Source organism: Microtus ochrogaster, chromosome 5 (genome assembly GCF_000317375.1).
Source record: "Microtus ochrogaster isolate Prairie Vole_2 chromosome 5, MicOch1.0, whole genome shotgun sequence".
Classification (NCBI taxonomy): Eukaryota; Metazoa; Chordata; class Mammalia; order Rodentia; family Cricetidae; genus Microtus; species Microtus ochrogaster.
The window spans coordinates 8,219,630-8,242,189 of NC_022012.1; the positions used below are offsets into that span (position 1 = coordinate 8,219,630).

Genomic DNA, 22,560 nt, shown 5'->3' on the forward strand with positions numbered 1-22,560 from the left:
TCTGCTAAGCCATTGGCTCAAACAGCTTTATTCATCAACAAATAAAAGCAACACATATATAGAACATCAATCATGGATACACAGAATTTAAAAAGAATTGTCAAAACTCTTAGAACTACAGAATTCCTTTATGTGTTAAAAAGAATTCTTATCTTGAGCACTTCCTAGTTATTTGTGCTTTCTTCAAAAAATAGAATACAAACATATGATTTATCTAAAATAAACTTTATTTTTTATATCAAATAAAATCAGCCAAGTATGACAAAATTTTCAAGTTATAGATATTTCTAAATATTCAGTAAAAAAAATTAAATTTTATGTTTCCCAAATATTTGTGGTAGTTCATATTATTACATGTAATAATTAAAAATACTTATGAAAAATTAGGTAAATAAATAATTCTATACTGTTATCCAACTTAAAATAAAAAAATCTTTTTCTTTGTATAAATAAATCTAGTTCCCAAAATTTTAAATTTTAACACTTAGTTTCCTCCAAATGAAGAGATGAAAATTTCTCTTATAAGCCACCTTCCCAGTTTCTCTCAATTACTTCTTACATATAATTCATTTCCAGGATTATCTTTTCCATCAACAAAAACATAAGAAAACAGAAATATGACTCTAAGTTATTTTTATAATTCATAGATTATTTCCACCATCATTATTGAACTTCATTTTTAAATTATTACATATCATCCTGAAATCTAGCAATTTAATTCTCAACCTATGCAAATACAAAAGCCAGATAACCACTTAAGATCATTATTACAAGAAAAGATTTCTATTGCATCCCTCAATTCAAGCAAAAGAATTAGGGAAAGTGCTCACTGTTATCTATCTTTTAAAGCTAGAACCTGTAGGAAATGCCACCCTTAGATCACTGACTTACAGAAGCAAATATGAATATACCATTTATAGCTTACACAGAAGTGGTTGTTTTTACAAATAAGGAGATAAGACACATAATCCTCAAACCACTTCAGTTACATTTTTGTATGTATATTATAGGACTATTTGACATGAAGAAGATTAAGCCACATTTCAAAGTGCCACACAAATACAATTATCACAACAATGATAAAATTCAAATGCTGTTATTGACTTGAGTTTGTCATCTTCTGTTTATTTCTGATGGTGGCTCTAAGTTTACGTATTACCAGTCTGTCAGGTAGAATCATGTCACCTTGTTGTTCTAGATAATCTAATAAGTTCTCAGTCCACTGGAGAGCATCTGCATGATTTATATGTTTTTCTGGAATCAGTTCATTCCCTTCCTCATCATTTTCACTGGATTCATCTGTCTGACCCTGGGCTCGTCTGATGATTTCACTGTCAGTTAACACTTCATAACCTGGCTCAGTACTGTCAATCTCAAGCCACTTTTCCATATTTTCAGGAGTCACATTTTCCAGTCCTTTGGTATGCTGTAAAATGGTGGCCACAGTAGCCCCAGAAATATCTTCTTCATCAAAGTCCAAGCTCTCTTTTTCTTCTATGGCAGGAAGAATCTGTTTCCAAGCTCTGCTAATGGTAGTCGGCTTTACGAAGTTCCATGCCATTGCTATTTCGTAAAGTGCATCCAACAGAGTCAGTTTCTTCCAGAATGATTTCAGGTCGTTGCCTTCTTCCAGATTGTTCTGGAGAAGACCTGCGCGATAGTTTCTTTTCATGGTTGCTATGATTCCCTGATTCAAGGGCTGAATCGATGAAGCTACATTAGGTGGTAAATATTTTGCAAATATTTGGCCATCATCTGACCTCAGGACATTTTCGTTTGGATGTGTTGGGGAATTATCCAGCAGGAGCACGGCCTTTTCCTGCAAGCCTTTAGATCTTAAGTACTCTCGAACCTGAGGCACAAAAATCTTATCGAACCATTGCCGGAAAATGGAGAGATCCATCCATGCACCTTTCTGGCTGAAGTAAGAGACAGGCAGGTTTAAGGTGTCAGTCGCCTTGAAGGAGCGAGGTTTCTTTGCTTTGCCCACAACACAAAGTTTAAGTTTGTGTAAGCCTGTTGCATTGGTACAACACAGAACAGTGACTCTTTCTTCCAATGAGCTGTGCCCAGGGACAGTGCATTTACCTTTAACTACTGCAGTCCTGGAAGGTAGGCACTTCCAAAAGAGTCCAGTCTCATCTGCATTGTAGATCTGCTCGGGCTGCAAATTCTCACGTTCGATAAAATCTCTAAAATTGTTACAAAAATCTTCCACAGCAGTCTCATCTCCATTTAATCTTTCATTTCTAATATTAATCTCTCTAATGCTGTGCCTCTGCTTGAAGCGGGTTAACCAACCAGCAGAAGGGTTGAAATCACCATCCATTCCCAGAGCGTAGAAAAAGAACTCTGCCCGTTTGGCACAAATTGGTCCGGATACGGGATTCCCTTTCGCTCGCTGCTGATTGAACCATTCTAACATTGCTCTGTCTAGTTCCTCATACATGGATGGCTTCATAGATTTTCTCTTAGCCAGAAGACTTGTGGAATCAGAGCTGCTTGCATAAGTTATAATCTTTTCCTTATTCTTTCTTATGTCCCTAACTGTTGTTTCACCAATTCCATAGATCACCGCCAACTGCTTGGAAGAACCTCCATCTTCGAGTTTCTTTATTATGTCAAGTTTATCTTTAATAGTCAACACCACGCGCTTCCGCTTCCCTGACATGGCGAGGTCTGGCACCCGTTCACACTGCCGCAATCCTTATTGAGACTTAAAGAGTCTTGAGCACTCGACCCCTTCGCTTCAGCCGCTGAAACGACGCGAGGCTGGGCTGGCAAGGGCAAGGCAGGTGACGGGAAATATGCGGGCCGAGGAGGAGGAGGAGGCGGAGGCGGAGGCGGCCTCTCTTCCCCGCGGATAACCGGGAGGGCAGGTCCCGCAGTTCCCGCTCCAGCCCGGGGCGCCCAGGCCCCGGATGCAGGCCCTCCGCTGACCCTGCCACGCCCCGGAGCAGGCGCAGGGCGGAAGAAGCGGGCTGCCCTCACCCAGGCAGCCGGGCCTCCGTCTCCACCCGCAGCTGCTCGGGCGCCCGACCCCGCACTCCCACCGCAGCAGCTCCCCAACTGGGGCGACGCGGCCGCTCCTCCCTCCGCGCGCGCTCCCGGAAGCCGCGCCCCAGCTCGCGCGCTGCGGCCCCGTGCCTGCCCCGCCTGGAGGCGGGACTTCCGGCTCCTCCCGGAAGCGGGGGCCGTGGCGCCAAGGGAATCTGGGCGGGGGCAGAGGCGGGGACGGGGGCGGAGGCGGGGCGGCAGCTGAGCGGGGACAGAGGCGGAAGCGAAGGTGGAGGCGGGGACAGAAGCGAAAGCGAAGGCGGAGGCGGAGGCGTTTTGAAAGGTGAGCGCTAGAGGGTGGTTCCCTGCAGGCTCCTGGCGGGAATTCTCCGCTCTGGTCACGGTCGCTTCCCGCAGAGCCCAGGCAGAGTGTGGCGGCGCCGGGGGCACCTGCCATCCCTTAGCTGTGCGTCACGGACGCGGGAAGGGGCGCGCCGTGAGACCGCAGCCGTCCACGGGTGTCTGTGAGAGCGCGGGTATTTCCTCAGCCCCGTACCTGGCTGTGCGCAGCTCCTCCTGGGAGCACAGTCCTCAGCACACACTCCCTGTCTGAGTGCACAGACCTTGATCCTGGTCCACGTCTCTGCAGACCCCTCTCTGGATACACAGCCCTCGGGCAGTCTTGTGAAGCCGGGGCAGCGGTTCCTGTCTTCTGACAGCAGCCACCGCTCTGTTTTTGGAGGCCTGCGCACCTGCTTCCTGTATCTGGGGAATTAGTCCCGCCAGAAAGCCAGGTTGGTAATCACGGCTGCGACCCTGGTGTTCACACCTCAAAGGATTTTTTTCTTCTCTCAGACATGCATCCTTGCCGGGTTTAGGGAGGCACAGCCCCTGTGGCAGATGCTAGTGAGTGATCTAATTATCCTGGATGCCAGGCTGGCAGGACCCTCTCTACGAGATTGGGAAGTATTGAACTGTGATGTCAAATGGAAAGCATTGGCTTTCCTCTTAATAGCTTTACTTCATCATTTCCTTTTTCCTGTTGTGCTATGCTGCCCTCTTTCCTGCCAATGGGAGGACGATGATAGATTGATTCAGACCCATGTGACAGAAACTTAGCAGAATCGTGCTTGCGGCCCTCAGATCTTTTCTTGTGCTGGTTTGATTTCCATGTCCCTAGTAATTTCATAAGATTGTGAACTCCTTGGGAGCAGAGACTGCATTTATTTCTTCTAGTGGCACCACTGCTCCAGAACATGTGCTGGCATTTTGATAAATGTTAATACCTTTCTTTAGCTTGTAATATTTCCTCTCCAAACCACCATATAAAAAAACATAAAAGAGTTGATATTCTACAGATTTCACAAATTAATCCCTTCTGGCAGGATTTCCAAAAGTAGCATAGCCTTTGCATTTCAAATCAGAGATAAGTAACTGTCGTCTGCCTACACTGTTTGTAGAGCAAGTAGGTGACTTCAGTGTGAGGTTGTTCTTGAGTATGAATTAACCTCAAATTCTAAAAGAACATATTTCTCTTGATGGGACCTTCACATGTCATCAACAGTACCTTCTTTTACCTGTAAACTTTCTTTGAAAGAACACATCCTTTGACAGACATCCCAGTTAATATGTTCATCTTCCATGACAACCATGAAGCACATGATAGTATTAACTTAATTCACTTATTTGATGCTTTCTGGTGGGGTCTTTGTTTTTCTCCTTGTCTGAAAGTAAGATATCTTGATAAAATTCTCATTTGAAGTTTTTAATTCGGCATAAATGAAACTTACACCTATTTGCATGGGTTCTGTTGCAAGTGAATCCTAAACATGGAGCTGTCATACCCATTAACTTGGCTTCATTTTCTCATTTGACTCCCTGGGTCACTCACCTGTTCCCTCTGATGATCTTCCCTCCCAGATAATTTAGAAAAGCTGTCCTTAATTTAAAAAGAAGAGCTAACCACATTCAAAAATCTCCCTTTTGATAGCAGGTTTATTTTTACCTTACTGATAGAAATGACAATTTTGAAATAAGACAGGAGCCCTGGCAAATGTGTAGTTTGCCAAATGAAACTTAATTTAAATAAAATATACCTTCAAAAAGGTCAAAGTCTTCATTTTTCCATAGGAATTTTTGCTTTGGACCTTACCAAAAGCTCCATAAATTTTGTGATTTATGTCATCAATAAAATGTGGAGGAAAGTCTGCAGCCTTCCATCTCTTGTATTTTTTTTCCTTACTTAATGGATAATTTTCAAAAAATTCTGACTTAAGTAATGTGCACTTAAATTTAGTTAGGTAATCTTAGAAAAGCATGTTGGTTAGCTTTCACCATGTTGATGGTTGTTTTCTGAAACTAAGATTTAGCATGACTAAGAAATAAAACTATTACTTCTACGTGTTAATTCTTACTACATGTATTACAATATGTTACCAGCAGTCACTGTTTACCACTGGACGGGCATCAGGAGACCTAGTTTCTAACCCTGCTCTGTCACTGACGAGCTCTGTGATCTTTGGTTAAGTCATGTACTTGGCTTTAATATTTGTATATGATGATAATAGTATCTTCTTTGGAAGATCATTGACAGGATTTAAAAATAAAGATGAAAGGATACTGATCAATTTTAAATATAGATATTTCTTTTATACCTTCATTATGCAGAGTCACATGTCTTAATAATAGTCTTAATTAGTGGTCCTAATCATTTCTGCTGTTGTCCTGCAATCACCCATTGTAAGATAAATGTCCTTTGAGAGTGCTGTAGTTCTACAGCAGCAATCTGGTGTGTGTGGACTAAACTAAAGTCATCGTTCACTTGGACACTTCTTACTGTCCCTTTTTACTTTCATCTACCTATTGAAACCATGTTTGTCTTTTTATTGACTTGTTTTTCATTATTTCTCCCAATTCAAACCAGTTTCCTAGAAAATCTTATGATTGTGTAATACACATATGCTAAGTTGGCTTATGAAAATTTATATGTGCTTACAAATACCTTACTATATAACTTCAAAACATAAGTTGCCTAGTTATTCTAGTGTTTAATAAAAAAATCTTTTCAAAACTATTGGAGAAATTAGATGGACATACTGTAAAGTGGTGGAGTATGCAAAAGGTATGCTTTGAAGAATAATCTAGGGTTTTAAAGGTAATTTTTAGTATATATCTTTATTGTTTTTCTCTTTGTTGGCTTCAGTATAACACTTATGTAGATTATAACCAACTGTAGTTCAAATAAACCATTTGGTTTACTAATTGGCATTTGATGCTATCACTGTTAAATTAATTATATACTATCAAAAAGTTACAATCAGCCAATGCTGTCTACACAGGTCATGTTTTGGTGTATAATCTAATAATTTCTGTTGTTCTGATTTTATATGAGAAGTTACCATATAGGAAGGCATACTGCCTTATAGTCGTATAAGAATTAGTATACTTAATATATTCTTTCCCCCTCCAAGTAATAATTTTGGAACACTATGAATGGTTCGGTACTGACAACATTGATTAAAATTATTTTGGATTTGTAGTTTTGATACAACCTTTATAGTTAGTCACCCATTTTTTAATATTTTCAATGATAGTTAATCTTTACCTTATAAATATTTATTTTCTCTAAGCTTCTAACAATCTCTTCGAACTGAGGCAAATAAAGTGGGTGTTTGAAGCTGATGTTTGGCATATAAAACATAAGCAGTGTAATTATTTTTGTAATCTTGGATTAATTTTTAAGGTTACTGTTATATATAGAAAGACCAGAAATATTGTGTGCTATTGTAGAGTATTATAATTTCCATAAGCACATGTACTATGAGGTCATATTACCTTATGAGTCTACTTCTATTTTTGGCGACCACAGAAGCACATATGAGTTACTAAGTTTCTGTGTGTCTTCCCTGTCAGTAGTTTAGTACATGCCTGTGATAAATTTAGTGGAAAATATTTTATAAAATCACAAAGGGACAGCTGTGATTTCTCCTCCCTATATTATGCTCTGCTTTACCACGAAGCTTCTCTTCCTGCAGACTTCTCACTTGACTACATTATTGGACACTTAGTGAGTTTTGCTGAGTTGTTCTGTAGTTCCTAAGAGCAGTATAACCCCGTCTCTGCTTCACAAAGGAGTGTAGCTGCCACAGTCTTAGCAGATAGGCTCACTCTCCGCATTGTATTGTATCTCTTTTTATATCAATTACTAAATTAATACTTTGTTCATGTAACATGGCTGAGCCTTTAAATTTCATGTTATTTCTGTTCCAAATCAAGTCCTTCTTTGCTGAGGATGGATTGTCTTTGTAATTCAGTGTATGCATGTTGGACACATATATGCAATGTATGTGAGTTTGCTTGACAGTGCAGGTGTATATGGACACCAAGATGGATGTCGAGATACCATTTTTGATTATTTCTCGCAATATCATTGTTATTATTATTGTTGTTATTATCATTGTTATTTGAAACAAGATTTCTCACTAAACCTAGAACTTGTTATTTGAGTGAACTAGCCGGCTAAACAGCTACCCTGGCATTTCACTTGTCTCTGTCCTGTTGGACATCCAATGCTGGGTTTGCTGTGCACCGAACCAGCTAGTTTTTAATGTAGATGATGAAGATCCCAGCCCAGATCCTAATGCTTTCATTACAGCACTTTGCCTGCTAAGCCATCTCGCAGCCCTGTCTTTATAATTCCATCATTGTTTTCTATTCTTGTCTCCCTTTTTTGGTGACAGAAGCTATTTATCCCTTTTTGGTAATACCTATTTACTAAGTGTGTCATGTTCTTTATCAGTGCCAGAGTTTTTCCCATACTATATTTACTTATCGGAAATTACTTTTTCATTATTTCTTTACAAATCAAGCAGGTTCTTGAAAATTTTGCCTAATCAACTCTGTTCATAATGGTCTTTGGTGAATTAATTGCCATACTAATCTTTCTGCACATTGACATTTCTATCACATTTATATTTATTATTTAATACCGACCACCTTGAGTTTTTCTTAATTATGTTTGCATGTTTAATTAAGTTTTATACAATTTTCTAAAAGGACACAGGACTATGATTTTCTTGTGTATTTTTTTCAGCACAATATATAGCATAATTAAGAATATGTGTTAAAAAATAGTTTATGAATTATTTGTACATTGTTCTGCGGGGTTTTTTTTGCTAAAATATCTCATGTGATTTGCCTCTGTGAGCCATTTAATGAAGCTAAATTGATGTGTGCCATGTTTTCATTGCTATAATATAGTTGTCATTGTTATGTTCCTAATAACTTTATTTTGTAGAAGCTTAACTGAAAATGGTACGTGTTAGAAGACGTGAAACAAGGAGAAATTCTAAAAGCCAAGTACCTGAGCAAAAATCTCGAGTTGATTGGCGTCGGACTAAAAGAAGTATCTCACAGCTTTTTGATAGTGATGACAAGCTTGATAGTGATGAGGAACTTGAACTTGATAGTGATGAAGAGCTTGGGAGTGGTGAAAGGATTGATAGTGATGAAGAGCTTGGGAGTGGTGAAAGGATTGATAGTGATGAAGAGCTTGAGAGTAGCAAGAAGCCTGGGATTAATGAAATACCAGAGAAGGAAATAGAGCTTAAATTAATCAAAGTTGAAAGTGAGGGAAACAGCAGTAAGCCTCTTAGAAACACCGACAACAGTTCAACAGAGGAAGAAAAAATGACCACAAGTGAGCATAATGACTTGGCAGATGATGAAAATCACCCAGGTCAAGAGGAGGGTGGTGCCAGCAAGCACACCAAACAAGTCACAGAGGAGGATGTGGAAGATGAATGCATCAAGCCAGGAAAAAGAAAGAGGCCGTCCTCTGTAATGTATGACAGTGATGAGAGCGATGACAGTGACATCCCCGTTAGCAAAGCAGGTGCTAAACGTTCACGCAGGGTGGAGGAAGACGAGTGTTCTTCATTGGAGATGGAAGGAGAAACCCCTGAAAATTCATTGGCTGCTCAAAAGCGAGAACACCAGCAGAAGCTAAAGGAACTCTCAGAAAGATCACGCCAGAGACAAAGACGCAACAGTGGTAGAGGTTTTGAGGTGTGTTTTATTTTGTTGGCTTGTTGTTAAATCTTTACTTGAAAATCATTTAGTTGTTTTTTACAGATATTAAAGTACAGAATCTATTCTTTTTCCAATGTTAGAATTTTTAAATAAACATCCTTGAATATTGTACTATTATATTTAGTAATAATAATTTATTGTGAGCTTTACTCTCTTTTAAAAATATTGAAAGACTATTTGTTGTTCTGTATGGTTTTCCCATTCTTAATTACTCATATTCTTAATGTTTATTTTAAACATTTCACATCACCAAAGTGTACAGTTCTTCCATTTCAGAAGCTCAATATTTGGCCGTAAAATATGTGTTTAATTATATGGATCTTTTTTGCCTTCAGATTTAAGTTTATACCTATCTTGGCGCTTTTAAAGCCATAATATTTACTGAAGCATTTATTTTCATCTAATTAGGACTCTGAAAAGGAATCTTGTTCAAGTACTGATGAAGATGTGGATGAGGATGCTTACAGAGATGGAAATGAAGATGGCTATGTGATTGATGACTTTGTAGTGCAAGATGAGGAAGGAGATGAAGAGAGTAAAAGTCAACAAGGAGAAAGTTTGACTACATCACAGCTGAAATTAGTAAAACAGAATTCACTTTGTAAGTTAAATATGGAGACAATTGTGTCTTTTTCACATCATTATATAAAGCATCAAAGCCTATTAATATCATCTTCTGAATCATTGGTAAAGAGCTGTGAGTTTGTGTTTGGATATTTTAAATTTGACAGTAAAAGTTTCTTCCATTGGTTTCAAGAATTCATTGCCCTCTTAAATACTGTGGACCCCAGCAAACAGCCATCTGTTTTCATCAGGTTAACTTTGTCAGTATTTATCACTGTAAATACAATCAAAAACACATTTATTAAAATAACATTAGAAAATTTACTATATTGACAAAAACATTGTATAGAAAATAGCTATTTTCCAAAATAGGAGACTGGCCTTGTTCTGTTCTTTGATATCACTTTGAAGATGTCTTTCTAAATTTGCATGTGTGTGCCTGTGTGAGTTTATGTGCACAATAGGCATGCATGCACACATGTCCCCGCAGAAGCAAAGGGCACTGGATTCCCTGGCATTAAATTTAAAGGCAGTTGTAAGTCTCCTGATGTGGGTGCTGGGAGCTGGACCCAGTCCTCTGCAAGACTAGTAAGCTTTGTTAACCACTTAACTACCTCTCTTGCCTTGTTAGATATATTTAATGTGATCTTACTAAATGGCAGCTGGATTCTTATATCTATAATACGTTTTGTTGAAGTACATGAAACAGTTTACCACTGATATATAGCTGAAAATGGGAAGATTATTTTTGTAGTATTTCCAAAATAATTATGTATATTCCCATCAGATAAAGTTAATACTCAAAAATCCAACACATGATACTTCTCTGAAGGATAGTTGTAATGTGGAAACTGAAACCATGTAAATGGATTTTAAATACTCATAGCCATTGGCAATCTTGCATTTTATTCACTATTTAATCCATGCATGATTTTATAAGAGGACATTGATCATTTGGAAAATACTGGTTTGCTGGGTTATATAGATACTTCATATCTTCACATGTATCACTGTGTTTTTTATCAATATCTGTTGATACCATGATTTCATCGGAATATTCCTATACTATTTAGACGCTATCACATGCACAGTTACTAATTGCAAGTTTTTCAGAATTGTGATGTTTACTTAAAATCTTGGCTTTACTTATTGGCAACAAACATAGCAAATTATACTTACAGCGACAGGCTCATATTGTTCTTTCTTGAGAAAACATTTGACAAAAATTGAATATCTAGTTTGTCATTTTTCTTTCAAGTGAAAGTGGTTGTTTCATGACAGATGAAGCTTTGCCTTTGCATGAGAGATTTCTCCTCAGAACCACCATTCTGTTTTGTATGCAGTCTAAGTGCATTCTATAGGGTACTAAAAGACTTGTTCATTACAGTAAAGATTAATGACATCAAGAGTATTCCTAAAAGGATAGTGTTTATCGCTGTGCCTCCCTGTGGTGACTGCCATCACTGTCATCTGGTGCCAGTGCTGTGCTTTTGGTGAACGGGTAGCTGTTTTGCCAGTTGTACTTTTGCACAATCAATGAAAATGTCAGAAAAATATACTGCTTTAGTATCGATAATTGTATGGCTCTTACTGTATCTTTAATAGATGATGGACAATATACTTATTCTAAAACTGGCTTTTATCTAAAGCTGGTTTTTATCAAGCTTTTTGAATCTTCACACAAACAATGAAGCCTACCAAAAACAGGAAATTTTCTTTTTTTGTGTGTATGTAATTAATATAACTTTAAATAAGAAAATTTGAAAACATGGAGTACATTTAAATATACATATCAGATCCCTATAATTTTGCATAAATTTAAGGATTGTTTTCATGGTGATTTATAGTTCATAGAAACAGGTTCATATATTAAAGAATACATTCTTCCTAAATATTATCTTAGGAAAGTCATATTTACTAAAATCAAGTAATAGCAGTTTGACTTATATTCTACAATTTGTAATGATACAGTAGGTTGAAGAATGATTCATGCCAGGTGGTGATGGTGCACAACTTTAATCCTAGCTCTTGGGAGGCAGAGGCCAGTGGATCTCTGTCAGTTTGAGGCCAACCTGGTCTACAGAGCTAGTTCCAGAACAGGCTCCAAAGCTACAGAGAAACCTGCCTCACATAAACCAATAACAACAACAAAAAGAGAATGATTCATAGTTCAAGAAACTTAACAAATTAAGGGAAAAAAACAAGACATTTCCAAGTTAATCTCTAACTTTCTAATAACAACACTTGGGCATCTGCATCAAAAGAATACTTAATTAAGAGACATACCATCGTAATGGTTTCTTTATCTAGACTGTGTTAGATATGTGCAAATCCAGTATGTGTAAACTACTACTGATTCCTTCTCTGCCTACTCCCCTCTGCTTACTTTATTTTAATGGCAGTTTGGGAATTAGAGAATTGTCGATGGAAATTAGAGTTGCCGCGTACTCCCACACCGGCGCAGTTTCTCTATTACTGACCTCTTAGACCACTTTGATACCTCTGTTACAATTGATGAGCCTATATTGATCCATTATCACTAACTCATAGTCCACATTAGAGCCCTCTCTTTGTTGTGTACCTTTCATGCATGTTGACAACTGTCTGATGACGCACCCATCAGCATAGTGCAAGTGCCCTAAATTATTCATGTTGTGGTTTACTGTTCTCCACACACTTGTGTATTTGAATACTTACTTGCTGCAGTGACACTGTTTGGGAAGTTAAGAAGACTTTAGATGTTGGGACATGTTGGAAGAAGTGTGTTTCCAAGGATCAGACCTTAGGAATTACAGCTCAAGCCCTGCTTCTGGCTTCTGTCACACACTTTCTTGTTCTCATTTTCTCTTCAGTGCTTCACTGTGATATAAGCAGCCTCATGCCTCTGCTGATGCAACTGTAAGCTGTTCTTGCTGCCATGGTCTGTACCCTGAAATAATTAGCCAAAACAAATCTTTCCTTCCGTGGGTTACTTCTTGTCTGGTATTTAATTATAGCGATGTGAAAAGTAGTAAGTGTACATTTCCACTGATGTATTTGTTTTTGTCTCCATAGTTTTAATGTCACACATTAATTTCGGAATGTCACACAGTTAAAAACAAACAGCGCATGTAACTTTCGCCATGGTCTCTTCACCTAACTGTTTGTCTTGAGTGTTTCCCCATGGCTAACCCAGTTGCCATAGCTCACCTAGTTTTGTTCCCGAGTAGAAATGCATTGTATGGATTTGCCACAGTATATGCACTCACCTATTGGAAAGCATCTTGGTTGCTTCCATGTTTTGGCAATTATGAATAAAGCTAATATAAACATTTGTGTTCAGTATTTTCTGTGGACATAAGACTGTATTCCACTTGAATAAATTACAGGGAGTTTTGTGTTTACTTTTAATATTAAATATCGCTACCTCAAGAGTTTGTATTTCACTTTCTATGTAATTATTTTGTATCTTCTATAGTTGGAGTAATCTTACTCACCAAGTTGTGTTTCTTGACTAGTAATATTCTTGTCCTTCCTTTCTTGAGTTGACATGTTCTATGAGTCACTATTCTAACTCTTTTTTTTCTTGTTTACTGTGTAAGTGCAGAGGCTCCTGATAAACACGGTCTCGGGATAACCTCTGTTCACTAACATATTCTTCGTTTGTGTTAACCCAGTGTTGCTTTGTGCTTTGCCCACTGGCCACTCTCACGTCTCGAATAATGCCTCTTTAGTAGCTTCTGCACTATCACTCTCTCCTGCCTCTCCTAATGTTACACAAGTCTCCCATTTGTCGTTCAGCTTCTATAGATCCCAGGATTTCATCATCAAGTGCCTTCATTTTGCTTGTACTTAGGGCAGTTTCCCATCACTTTAACCCAGAATATAGACAAAAGTTCCCAAATATTTTACTTCAGACAAGATTTCTCCTGAGGCAAAGGTCCAAATTTTTATCATCTCAGTGGATATGTTTATCTGAGTATCTTTTAGATATCTCTAGCTCAGTAAGTAGAAAACTGAGATATTGTCAAGGAGTTGAGGTAGTAGATCAGCTGTTGTTAGGATGGTGAGAAAATTTCATACATTATCAGAACTGGACATCAAAAAGAATTTTTTAGTATATGTAAAAGTAAACCCCAATGAAATAAGCATCTGACTGCTGGAAGAAAAGGCTAGACAGTTGGCAACCTTCTCTCTTGTATTCTTACTCATTTTGTTTTCATTCTTTTTATTTCAATTAAGATAGGAAGTTACACTGTCACCTAGGCTGTCTTGAACTCACTGTATAGCCCTGCTTGATTTTAAACCAATGGTAATCATCCTATTTTGGATCTCCAGAGTTTCAAGGATTGCAGTCCTTAGCTACCTCTCCTAGTGCTTAAGGCTTTGTGGCATTTCAGTTGAGTGGGTGATTAAAATAAACATAGTGTCAGAATATTCCTACATGTTATGGACTGCAATAAATGCCAATCATGTTCAGTAAGATTTGGAGAAAAAAATCTATTGCATTTTCTTAATGGTTAAACTTTATCCCCAAGTGGTTGAGTTTAACATTTTTTCCAACATTTCTGTAAATAATCCCCAGAAGAGCTTTCCCTTAATATAGTTTGCAAAGTGTTAGATGGTATTCGGATGAATTTTTAACTTAAAATTATATGCCAGCTTTATTTTATACCAGAGTTGAAAGTCTAGCCAGAGGTAAATTCTTTGGAAGTATTACTGTATTTTACTTTCCCATTAGATGCTTCTTGATTTGTATGTGCATGCATGCATACGTGTGTGTGTGTGTGTGTGTGTGTATATACAGTCTTCTATCCTCTAATGACACAATTGGTGCTTTTGGAATTTTCAATGATAGGCTCTCTAAAGTCTAAGGATCGGTACGAATTACTTGTGTTGATATTTAAACTTTAGCTCCTCCATGGAAAGAATAGAGACTGCAGTTTCCATGATGCCTAGAAACCTTACACAACCTTTTTAGCAAACAAAAGTACAACAGCCTCTCCATGCTCAATGCATTTTATCAGATACAGGGTGAACAAACTTTGTAGGACTTGTGGTAACCAGTTTCCTAGCATTGGAAGGGGGCCAGTTGCAGTCACAGAATAGTTTTGCCTGCTATATCCTAATAATTACTTTAATTTCAGATTCTTTTTACGACCACTATACTCACTTTGAAACAGTTGTGAAGGCTCTTCTGATCAATGCTATCGATGGATCTTTTCTGGAAACCTTGTATGGTAAGTTAATAGTATCACTGGAACATCAGATTCATATCTTTTGTGGTTTGAAATTAATCAACAAACAACTAGATAGTATAATATGTGAAATAAAATTAGTGTGTACTTCTTGTGAAAATAAAAGAATGCATAGTTAGACAAGAAGAGAAGCTAATGTCCATTTGATAGATGAGAAAGAGAGAGGGGGAGGAAGGGAGGCAGATAAAGAGACAGTGTCTTATGTAGGGTTTCTATCACTGAGGTAAATCACCATGATCAGAAGCAACTTGTGTAGCAGGAGGAGCGGGCTGTATCCCACGGCCCGGCTAGCTTAGCCCCGAAATAATTACACAAACTGTATTCATTTAAACACTGCCTGGCCCATTAGCTCTAGCCCCTTATTGGCCAACTCTCACATCTTGATTAACTCATTTCTATTAATCTGTGTTCACCACGAGGTCATGGCTTACCGGCATGAGTCTAACCAGCATCAATCTTGGGCAGGAGAAGCATGGCATCTGCCACACTTCCCTTCTTCCCAGCATTCTGTTCTGTCTACTCCGCCCTCTTAAGGGCTGCCCTATCAAAAGGTCAAGGCAGTATCTTTATTCAACCAATGTAAGCAACACACAAACAGAAGAAATCTACACCAACTTGGATTAGAAAGAGTGTGTTTCAGCTCACAACTCTCAGGTCACGCTGCATCACTGAGGGGTGAGGACAGGAACCTGGAGTCAGAAGCTAAAGCAGAGCCATGGAAGAGTGCTGAGAATTGACTTACTGGCCCTAACTTGTTTAATCTGCTTTCTTAGTCACTCTGAGACTACTACCTGTCTAGCGGTTGCACCACCTACTATGGACTGGGTCCTCACACATCAGTCACTATGAAATTGTACTACAGATTTGCCTAGGCACATCTTATAAAGGAATCTCAGTTGAGAGTTGCTGTTCCCAGATGTCTCAAGTTGACATCTATCCAGGAGAGAATGATAAACGATAATATAACATATATAATATATGCATGTGTTATAATATGCATATATGTGTATATATGAAATATATGTATATGTTATAGATATACACATAGATATATATGAAGATTGGACAGATTGGTCAAATAATACAGTAAAGTATCTTTTAAACAAAAACATGAATAAGGTGAATGTATTAGTTTGCTTTATATTTTATATATCAGTATATAAAAAACACTGATCAAAAGCAATTTAAGAAATAAAGATTTATTTGGCTTATGTATACTCGGTCACAGTTCATTGTGGGAAGCCAAAGCAAGAACTTGGAGGCAGGAAGTAAAACAAAGGACATAGAAGAATGCTGCTTACTTGATTCCTTCCTATGACTTGCTTAGCCTGCTTTATATATAATACTGGACTACCTGCCCAGGGGTGGTACTATCTACAGTGAACTAGGCCTTCCCACTTTCATTATCAACCAAAAATGCTCTACAAATTTGCCTATAGTTAGTCTGATGGAAGTATTTCTTCAATTGAGTTTCCCTCTCCTAACATATGGTCTAAGTTTGTGTCAAGTAGACAAACACCAACCAGGACAATTGACCTCTTATCAGTCTGACACACCAACACATTACTATTACACTATAATCCTTCCTTTCCTGTTTATTTACAATATCTCATATTTATATCAATATACAATATAGAATACATTCCAACTTATAAAAGCTCCAGTCTTTACCAGTTCAAACACTATTTAAACTATTGTCTTTTCACTTCTTTCTTTTTCTTTTTATTCTTGAGACTGGGTTTCTCTGTGTATCCTTGGCTGGGCTGGAACTTACTCTGTAGACCAGGCTGGCCTTGAACTCAAAGATCCACCTGCTTCTGCCTCTTGAGTGTTGGAATTAAAGGTGTATGCCACCACCACATGACAAGTTCAGTCTTTTTTTTTAAACATCAAAAGTTTCTGTTAAAGATTAAAGCCTCTCTGCAACTAAAAAGTCTCTCAACTGTGGACTCTTATAGTCAAAATCAAAAGACAAGTTAAATAGTTTCTTTTTCCAAGAGAGAAAAACAAGGGCATATTCACAACCAAATCAAAGCAAAACCCATCAGTGTGAAGCTCAGTGTCGGACTTCCGGACTCATTCCCAGTCTTCTGGGCTTTAGATGTCTTGAACAGCCATCCACAACACACACAGCTTGTCTCTTAAGCTCAGACTTGTTCTACTTTACACTTGATGTTCTTGGAGGTCCATCTCATAGTATTGTCATCTCCAATATGCTGGGAACTCTGCAGTAACAGGGCTGTACTTTTGCCAATAGCCTCTCCTGGGCTCTCTTGAAGGAGTCTTTATTCTACCACATGGTGCCAAGCCTCAGCAGCTCTCCATGACCCTTCATGCGTTTTATAACTAGTACCACCTGTGTGAGTCTTGCACATTACCAAGTTTGGCTACCCACACAAGGTACTCTTGGCCCCCTTTGGACCACATCTTCTGTGTGCTGACCCTGAGGAAACACTTCCCAGAAGATTACACCTCAGTGATGCTGGTCTTTTCAGACCCAGCTGACCAGTACCACAGATTCTTAATTCAAAGCATTATTCAGATGGCCTCAATAGAGTCTGTACTTGGACTGAAACTTCACAAACCAGGTCTCCATTTCTACACTGTTCTCAGCCTTCTTATCTTTCAGGTTCCCATAGAACAGCCCATTAAGCTCTGAGTACTCAATGGCTTATGCAGGCCAAAGTTGAAAACATATTCATAACCCTTTCAAAACATGATCAGCTCTGTCACAGAAATACTCTACTTCTTCTATAGTCTGCTTTAGATTGCTATGATAAAATACTAACCAAGGGCAACTTGGGGTAAAGGGTTTATTTGGCTTGTATATACTGGGTCCTAGGTCATTAAGAAAAGCCAAGTTAGGGACCTGGAGGCAGGAACTGAAACAAAGGCTTGGAGGAGTACTGCTTACTGGCTTGCTTTCCATGGCTTGCTAAGCCTGCTTTCCTATACAACTCACCTTTTATGTAAAGAGGTTTGTGTCAAGTTGGCCAAAACCAACTAGAACAGTAATATATACATGTTTTATGCTTAGGGTTACAGTAAAAGTTACGAGCAGTCAACAATAACTAGGAAGACCAATGTCATTATAGTGCAATGAGTCAGGAGTGAGGGGGGAAGACTTCAAAAGAGGTAATAGTGGAAGTAAGGACTTTTAATTCATGATATAGTGTTTAAATTTGTAGTGACTGTACAATATGATAAATTTATTAGCTATGTTCATTTGGAAATAAATTTCTGAAGAAAGTAGAAATATGAAGCTTAGCATCATAGGCCATGACAAAATACATATAAATTGAGAATAAAATATTAGTCAAAAAATGACTGTAGTGCACTATGAGGGAATGAGGGGGAAGACAAAGCAGAAAAGGTTTTTTTCACTGTGTTGACGAGAGCCAGCTGCAAGGGTCCTTAAAGCATGATCAGTAATGCAGTGGTTATGCAAATGCAAATCAGTGCTACAGAAATGTGAGGGGTTCTGTGCAAGCCTTTCCTGGGGGCTCCTTCTGCTATCAGGTGCATATAATTAAAAAGTCTGATGTTTGCAGGAGGCTGTTAGAAGCTCTGCCCCTGTGCTGCCATGAAATGAACTGTCTATTTTATTAATTATTTCCTAACTTAAAATATTTACAACTTGCCAGACATCTTTCTAAAACTCTAACATGTACATAGTGGTCAACTGATTCGAGTTGTTCTACTGTTTTTTGTCATCTGCTCACAGCTGGCAAAAGGAAGAAGTTATATGCAAAGGATATGTTGACGTCTCTTCATTATTTGGATAACCGCTTTATTCAACCCCGTCTGGAAAGTTTATTCTCTAGAAGTCGATGGAAAGAGCAATATAAGGTATATGGTTTGCCTTTTAATCTATGGTAAAACTATGAGGACAGTGGCCCTCTCAAGATTTCAGTATCCACCCAGATGGAGCTATTTTCTGAAGTGTTAGCATTCTGCCTTGTTAAATAATAACATATTTTAATCTCTTCTCAAGTCCTTTATTGTTTTAAATATTCACACTAATGCCTCCAATAATTAAATGGTTTGAAATAATTTCAGAGCATCTCTACGGCTTAGCCTATCTTTTTTTTTTTTTTTAAAGATTTACTTGTTATGTATACAGCATCTGTCTGCATGTATTCCTGTAGGCCAGAAGAGGGTACCAGATCTCATTATAGATGGTTGTGAGCCACCATGTGGTTGCTGGGAATTGAACTCAGTACCTCTGGAAGAACAGTCAGCACTCTTAACCTCTGAGCCTCTCAGCTCCAGGGCTTAGCCTATCTTAAAATGAGGAGATTTCCTTATAGTTCTTCAAGAAGAGAGTCACATAGAAGAAGTTTGAAAACACAGTGTTTAAGTTAAACTGCTTCTGTACTGGAGCACTTGTCTGAGCACTATATTTTTCAAGTTGTGGATTCTACAAAGCTGCTTCTTTTGAGATGCCTGTTATTTCTTGTACTGTTTTCAATTTTTTTTGTATGTGTGTATGTTTGTCGTGTGTGGATGAGAGCACATCCATGCCACAGTCCACTATGGGAAGAAGACAGCATTCAGCACTGGGTTTTCTCCTTCCACTGTGGATTCCCGGGGTCAAACTCAGATCATCAGGCTTATGTGAAAACACAGTTTTACAGGAGCCATCAATTCAGGCCCTCTTAGGGTGTTGTATTTCCATAAGACAGTATGGGAAATATTAACCTACATCATGATTGGCATATTCTCTAACTTGAGATTTTATAATTCTAGCAATTTGGAGATTTGACTTTTCAACATAAGAATTATTGGATTCTTTTTGTTACTTTCCAGATTTGTATTTTAGCATCTTTAACAGCAGTGGATGTAATGTATGATATGTAAAGGTACCCCTACTGCTCACATTCTATTTTCTAATGGTTAATAAGAGGACAAAAATGATAGATAATAAGCATCCAAATTCCTTAAAATCTCCCTAGCACGTAAATCAATTTCTATGCTCATTTACTTCAAAAACTTAGTTTCATCAAGAACTCTTTAGCCTGAAGTAACCCTGGTGATAGTAAATGGTTCAGTTTGAGGGACAGTCATAGACTTACAAATTATAAGATTTCAAGTTTAAGGATAGCTTGAATTTAGAATCACCATGACTATCTTAATATTTGTAGATTTTTATATACCTCTGAATTCCCAGTTTATTCATCAGATGTAAAAAAAATACTCATCTACTTTTAAGTAAAATAGGTACTTATTTATTTAGGTAAAATACACAAAATAACTTATAATATTATTTTCTTTAATACAAAGAAAAGTGTTACAATTTTAAAGACTAGCCTTTGACAGATGATTTACATGTGAAATATATTTTCTTAATCTTTAAAAGTAAGTCCAAAAGCAAGAAACTTTTCTCTCCTCTATTTTACACTGAGGGAAGTGTAGTCAGAGGAAGCAGTGTTCCACAGCTAGTAATTTCACAGGACAGTATGCTCTGCCACACTGCCAGGATGTAGTAATATGAGCTGTCCCCAGCACCCCGGCCGCCTGCTAGCTTATGCCCCGAAATAACAACACACAAACTGTATTCATTTAAACACTGCCTGGCCCATTATATCTAGCCTCTTCTCTGCTAACTCTCGCACCTGGACTAGCCCATTTCCAATCATGTATGTAGCACCCCAAGGTGCACTTACCGGGAAGATTCTAGCCTATGTCCATCCTGGGTCGGAGCTGAATCGCATCTGCCCGGGAGAGGGGACCATGCCGTCTCTGAGCTCACTTCCTCTTCCTCCCAGCATTCTGTTCTGTTTACTCCTCCCACCTATGTTTTAACCTATCAGGGCCAAGCAGTTTCTTTATTGCTTAACCAATGAAATCAACAGATTGATATATGACACTCCCACATCACCAAGATATGGTGGATTTAGAAACCCCATAATGAAATAACAACAAGAAGCACAGAATTATGAGACAGATGATTGAGTAAGGTCTTAGGGCACACTGCGTTATACTGAAGAAAAGTCTACACATGAAGAAAAGTCACAAGTTTAACCCAGAAAGATGTGTATGTCACTTACATGTGGAGTGCATTCCGTTCACACTAGTCCCTCAGAAAACAAAGCTGTTTGAGCTTTCATCTCACTGTGCTGCCAGAGCAAAGAGGGCTGGTCTCGATCTAGGTCTTCAGTGACATGCTTTGAGGTGTGGAGAATGCGACAGGTAAATCAGAGCAGTGTTGCAGGTCACTGGGTACGAAAAGGATCAGTGTACCTTCCGGTACATTGGCTATAAAAAAAAAAAAAAACAGACAAGAGAAAACAGTTTTGTCTATCTCTTTACTTACACATTACTAGTAAGTAGTGTTTCCAATCAGCTTTAACTTAGGTTTCCCCAGTCTCTTTGAAAAAAGCTACATTCATTCTACAGAATAGCAAAGGTACCTTCTGGTGTAGGGGATGAATGGGGAATAGTAAGCATGCTAGCAATGTTCTTAGTGTGTTCATTCAAGTGCGGTATCAAAATACACTGCTAATAGAACAGGGCTATCTAGCACAGTCACTCAGGTACAGTAACATCATCACTAATACAGTTGGTTATGCAGACCAGGGGTTCTCACATTGTTTATTCATTGATAATCCAGCCACTAGATGATCCGTCAGTACTGGACATGGAATTATTAATTACTTATTAATTGCAAGGTGATTAATTTGACCAGACAGAGCCGGTGACTACAGGAGGGTTAAGTTATTTCCAGAATGTTTTCAGGAAAATATGATTTGACTCATGCACTGTAGAATGAATGTAGTTTTTTTCCCAAATTCTTACTAGCTTTAATGACTTCATCTCAATTTCTTTTGCTTATTTTCCTACTTTACTTAATATCTCATTGGTGCCGATTATAGAAGAGACTGGGGAAACGTAAGTTAAAGCCGATTGGAAACACTACTTACTAGTAATTTTTTAAGTAAAGAGACAGACAAAACTGTTTTCTCTTGCCTGTTTTTTATAGCCAAGATTAATAATTCATTTTTTCAATTTAAAAATACCTTCTTAAAGTAAGAAATTGTATGTTTTATTCTTATATTTCTTCCCACTGGTTTCCAAAATATGTTATAATTTGGATATATTCCTATATGACTTAGTCTTCGGTATTTCTAACTGTTGTCAGGAGCGAGTTGAAAGCTACTCTAACTTACAAATCCACACGAAGAACCCTGAGAACTGCTCCTGCCAGGCTTGTGGCCTGCATCGCTACTGTAAATACTCGGTGCACCTCTCGGGAAACTTGTACAACAACAAGACAATGGAGACAGATGACTTCATGTCTCACAACAAGCAGGTATCATTTCATGATTTCTGCCTTTGATATTTAGAACATTTAGGCTTCATACCATGTCCTCTAGGTAGTTCTCACAAACAGAGAAACCACTACAAAGAAAAGAATACAAGGAAGGAGGTGCATTAGATTTTCTTTCTTCCTATTAGTATGCCTCCCTCTAGTGCCTCTGTCTATCTTTAGAGGATATATGTTTTGGGAGGATAGAGACCTAAAGTTGTTGCTAAATCTTCCACTTTTTTGTTTATTTTGTTTTGTTTTCAATATTGGATTTTTCTGTAGCTTTGGACCCTGTCCTGGAACTAGCTTTTGTAAACTAGGCTGGCCTAAAACTCATAGAGATCCACCTGCCTCTGCTTCCCG

General features: G+C 38.2%; 2 protein-coding genes across 5 annotated transcripts in view; one reads left to right on the plus strand and one right to left on the minus strand.

The window, feature by feature from the left end:
* Positions 1–331: 331 nt before the first annotated feature.
* Positions 332–3,118, minus strand: Jrkl (JRK like). The gene has a single exon (XM_005346797.3). It carries the CDS (start codon positions 2,669–2,671, stop codon positions 1,097–1,099), a length of 1,575 nt encoding a protein of 524 aa, XP_005346854.1. The 5' UTR covers positions 2,672–3,118; the 3' UTR covers positions 332–1,096.
* Positions 3,119–3,222: 104 nt separating this feature from the next.
* The window catches only part of Ccdc82 (coiled-coil domain containing 82), a 30,176-nt gene continuing 10,838 nt past the window's right edge, over positions 3,223–22,560 (plus strand). The window contains exons 1-7 of one of the 4 annotated variants that reach the window (XR_003376950.1): positions 3,223–3,340; positions 8,294–9,063; positions 9,496–9,688; positions 12,504–12,571; positions 14,778–14,870; positions 18,613–18,737; positions 22,030–22,200. Coding sequence is in view for 3 of the 4 variants with exons in the window: in XM_005346798.2 (XP_005346855.1) it covers positions 8,308–9,063; positions 9,496–9,688; positions 14,778–14,870; positions 18,613–18,737; positions 22,030–22,200 (1,338 nt within the window). In the remaining variant the exon portion in view is untranslated. Of the gene's footprint in view, positions 3,341–3,646; positions 3,792–8,293; positions 9,064–9,495; positions 9,689–12,503; positions 12,572–14,777; positions 14,871–18,612; positions 18,738–22,029; positions 22,201–22,560 lie in introns of all 4 variants that reach the window. The other 3 variants (XM_005346799.3, XM_013346104.2, XM_005346798.2) reach the window with 3 other exon arrangements.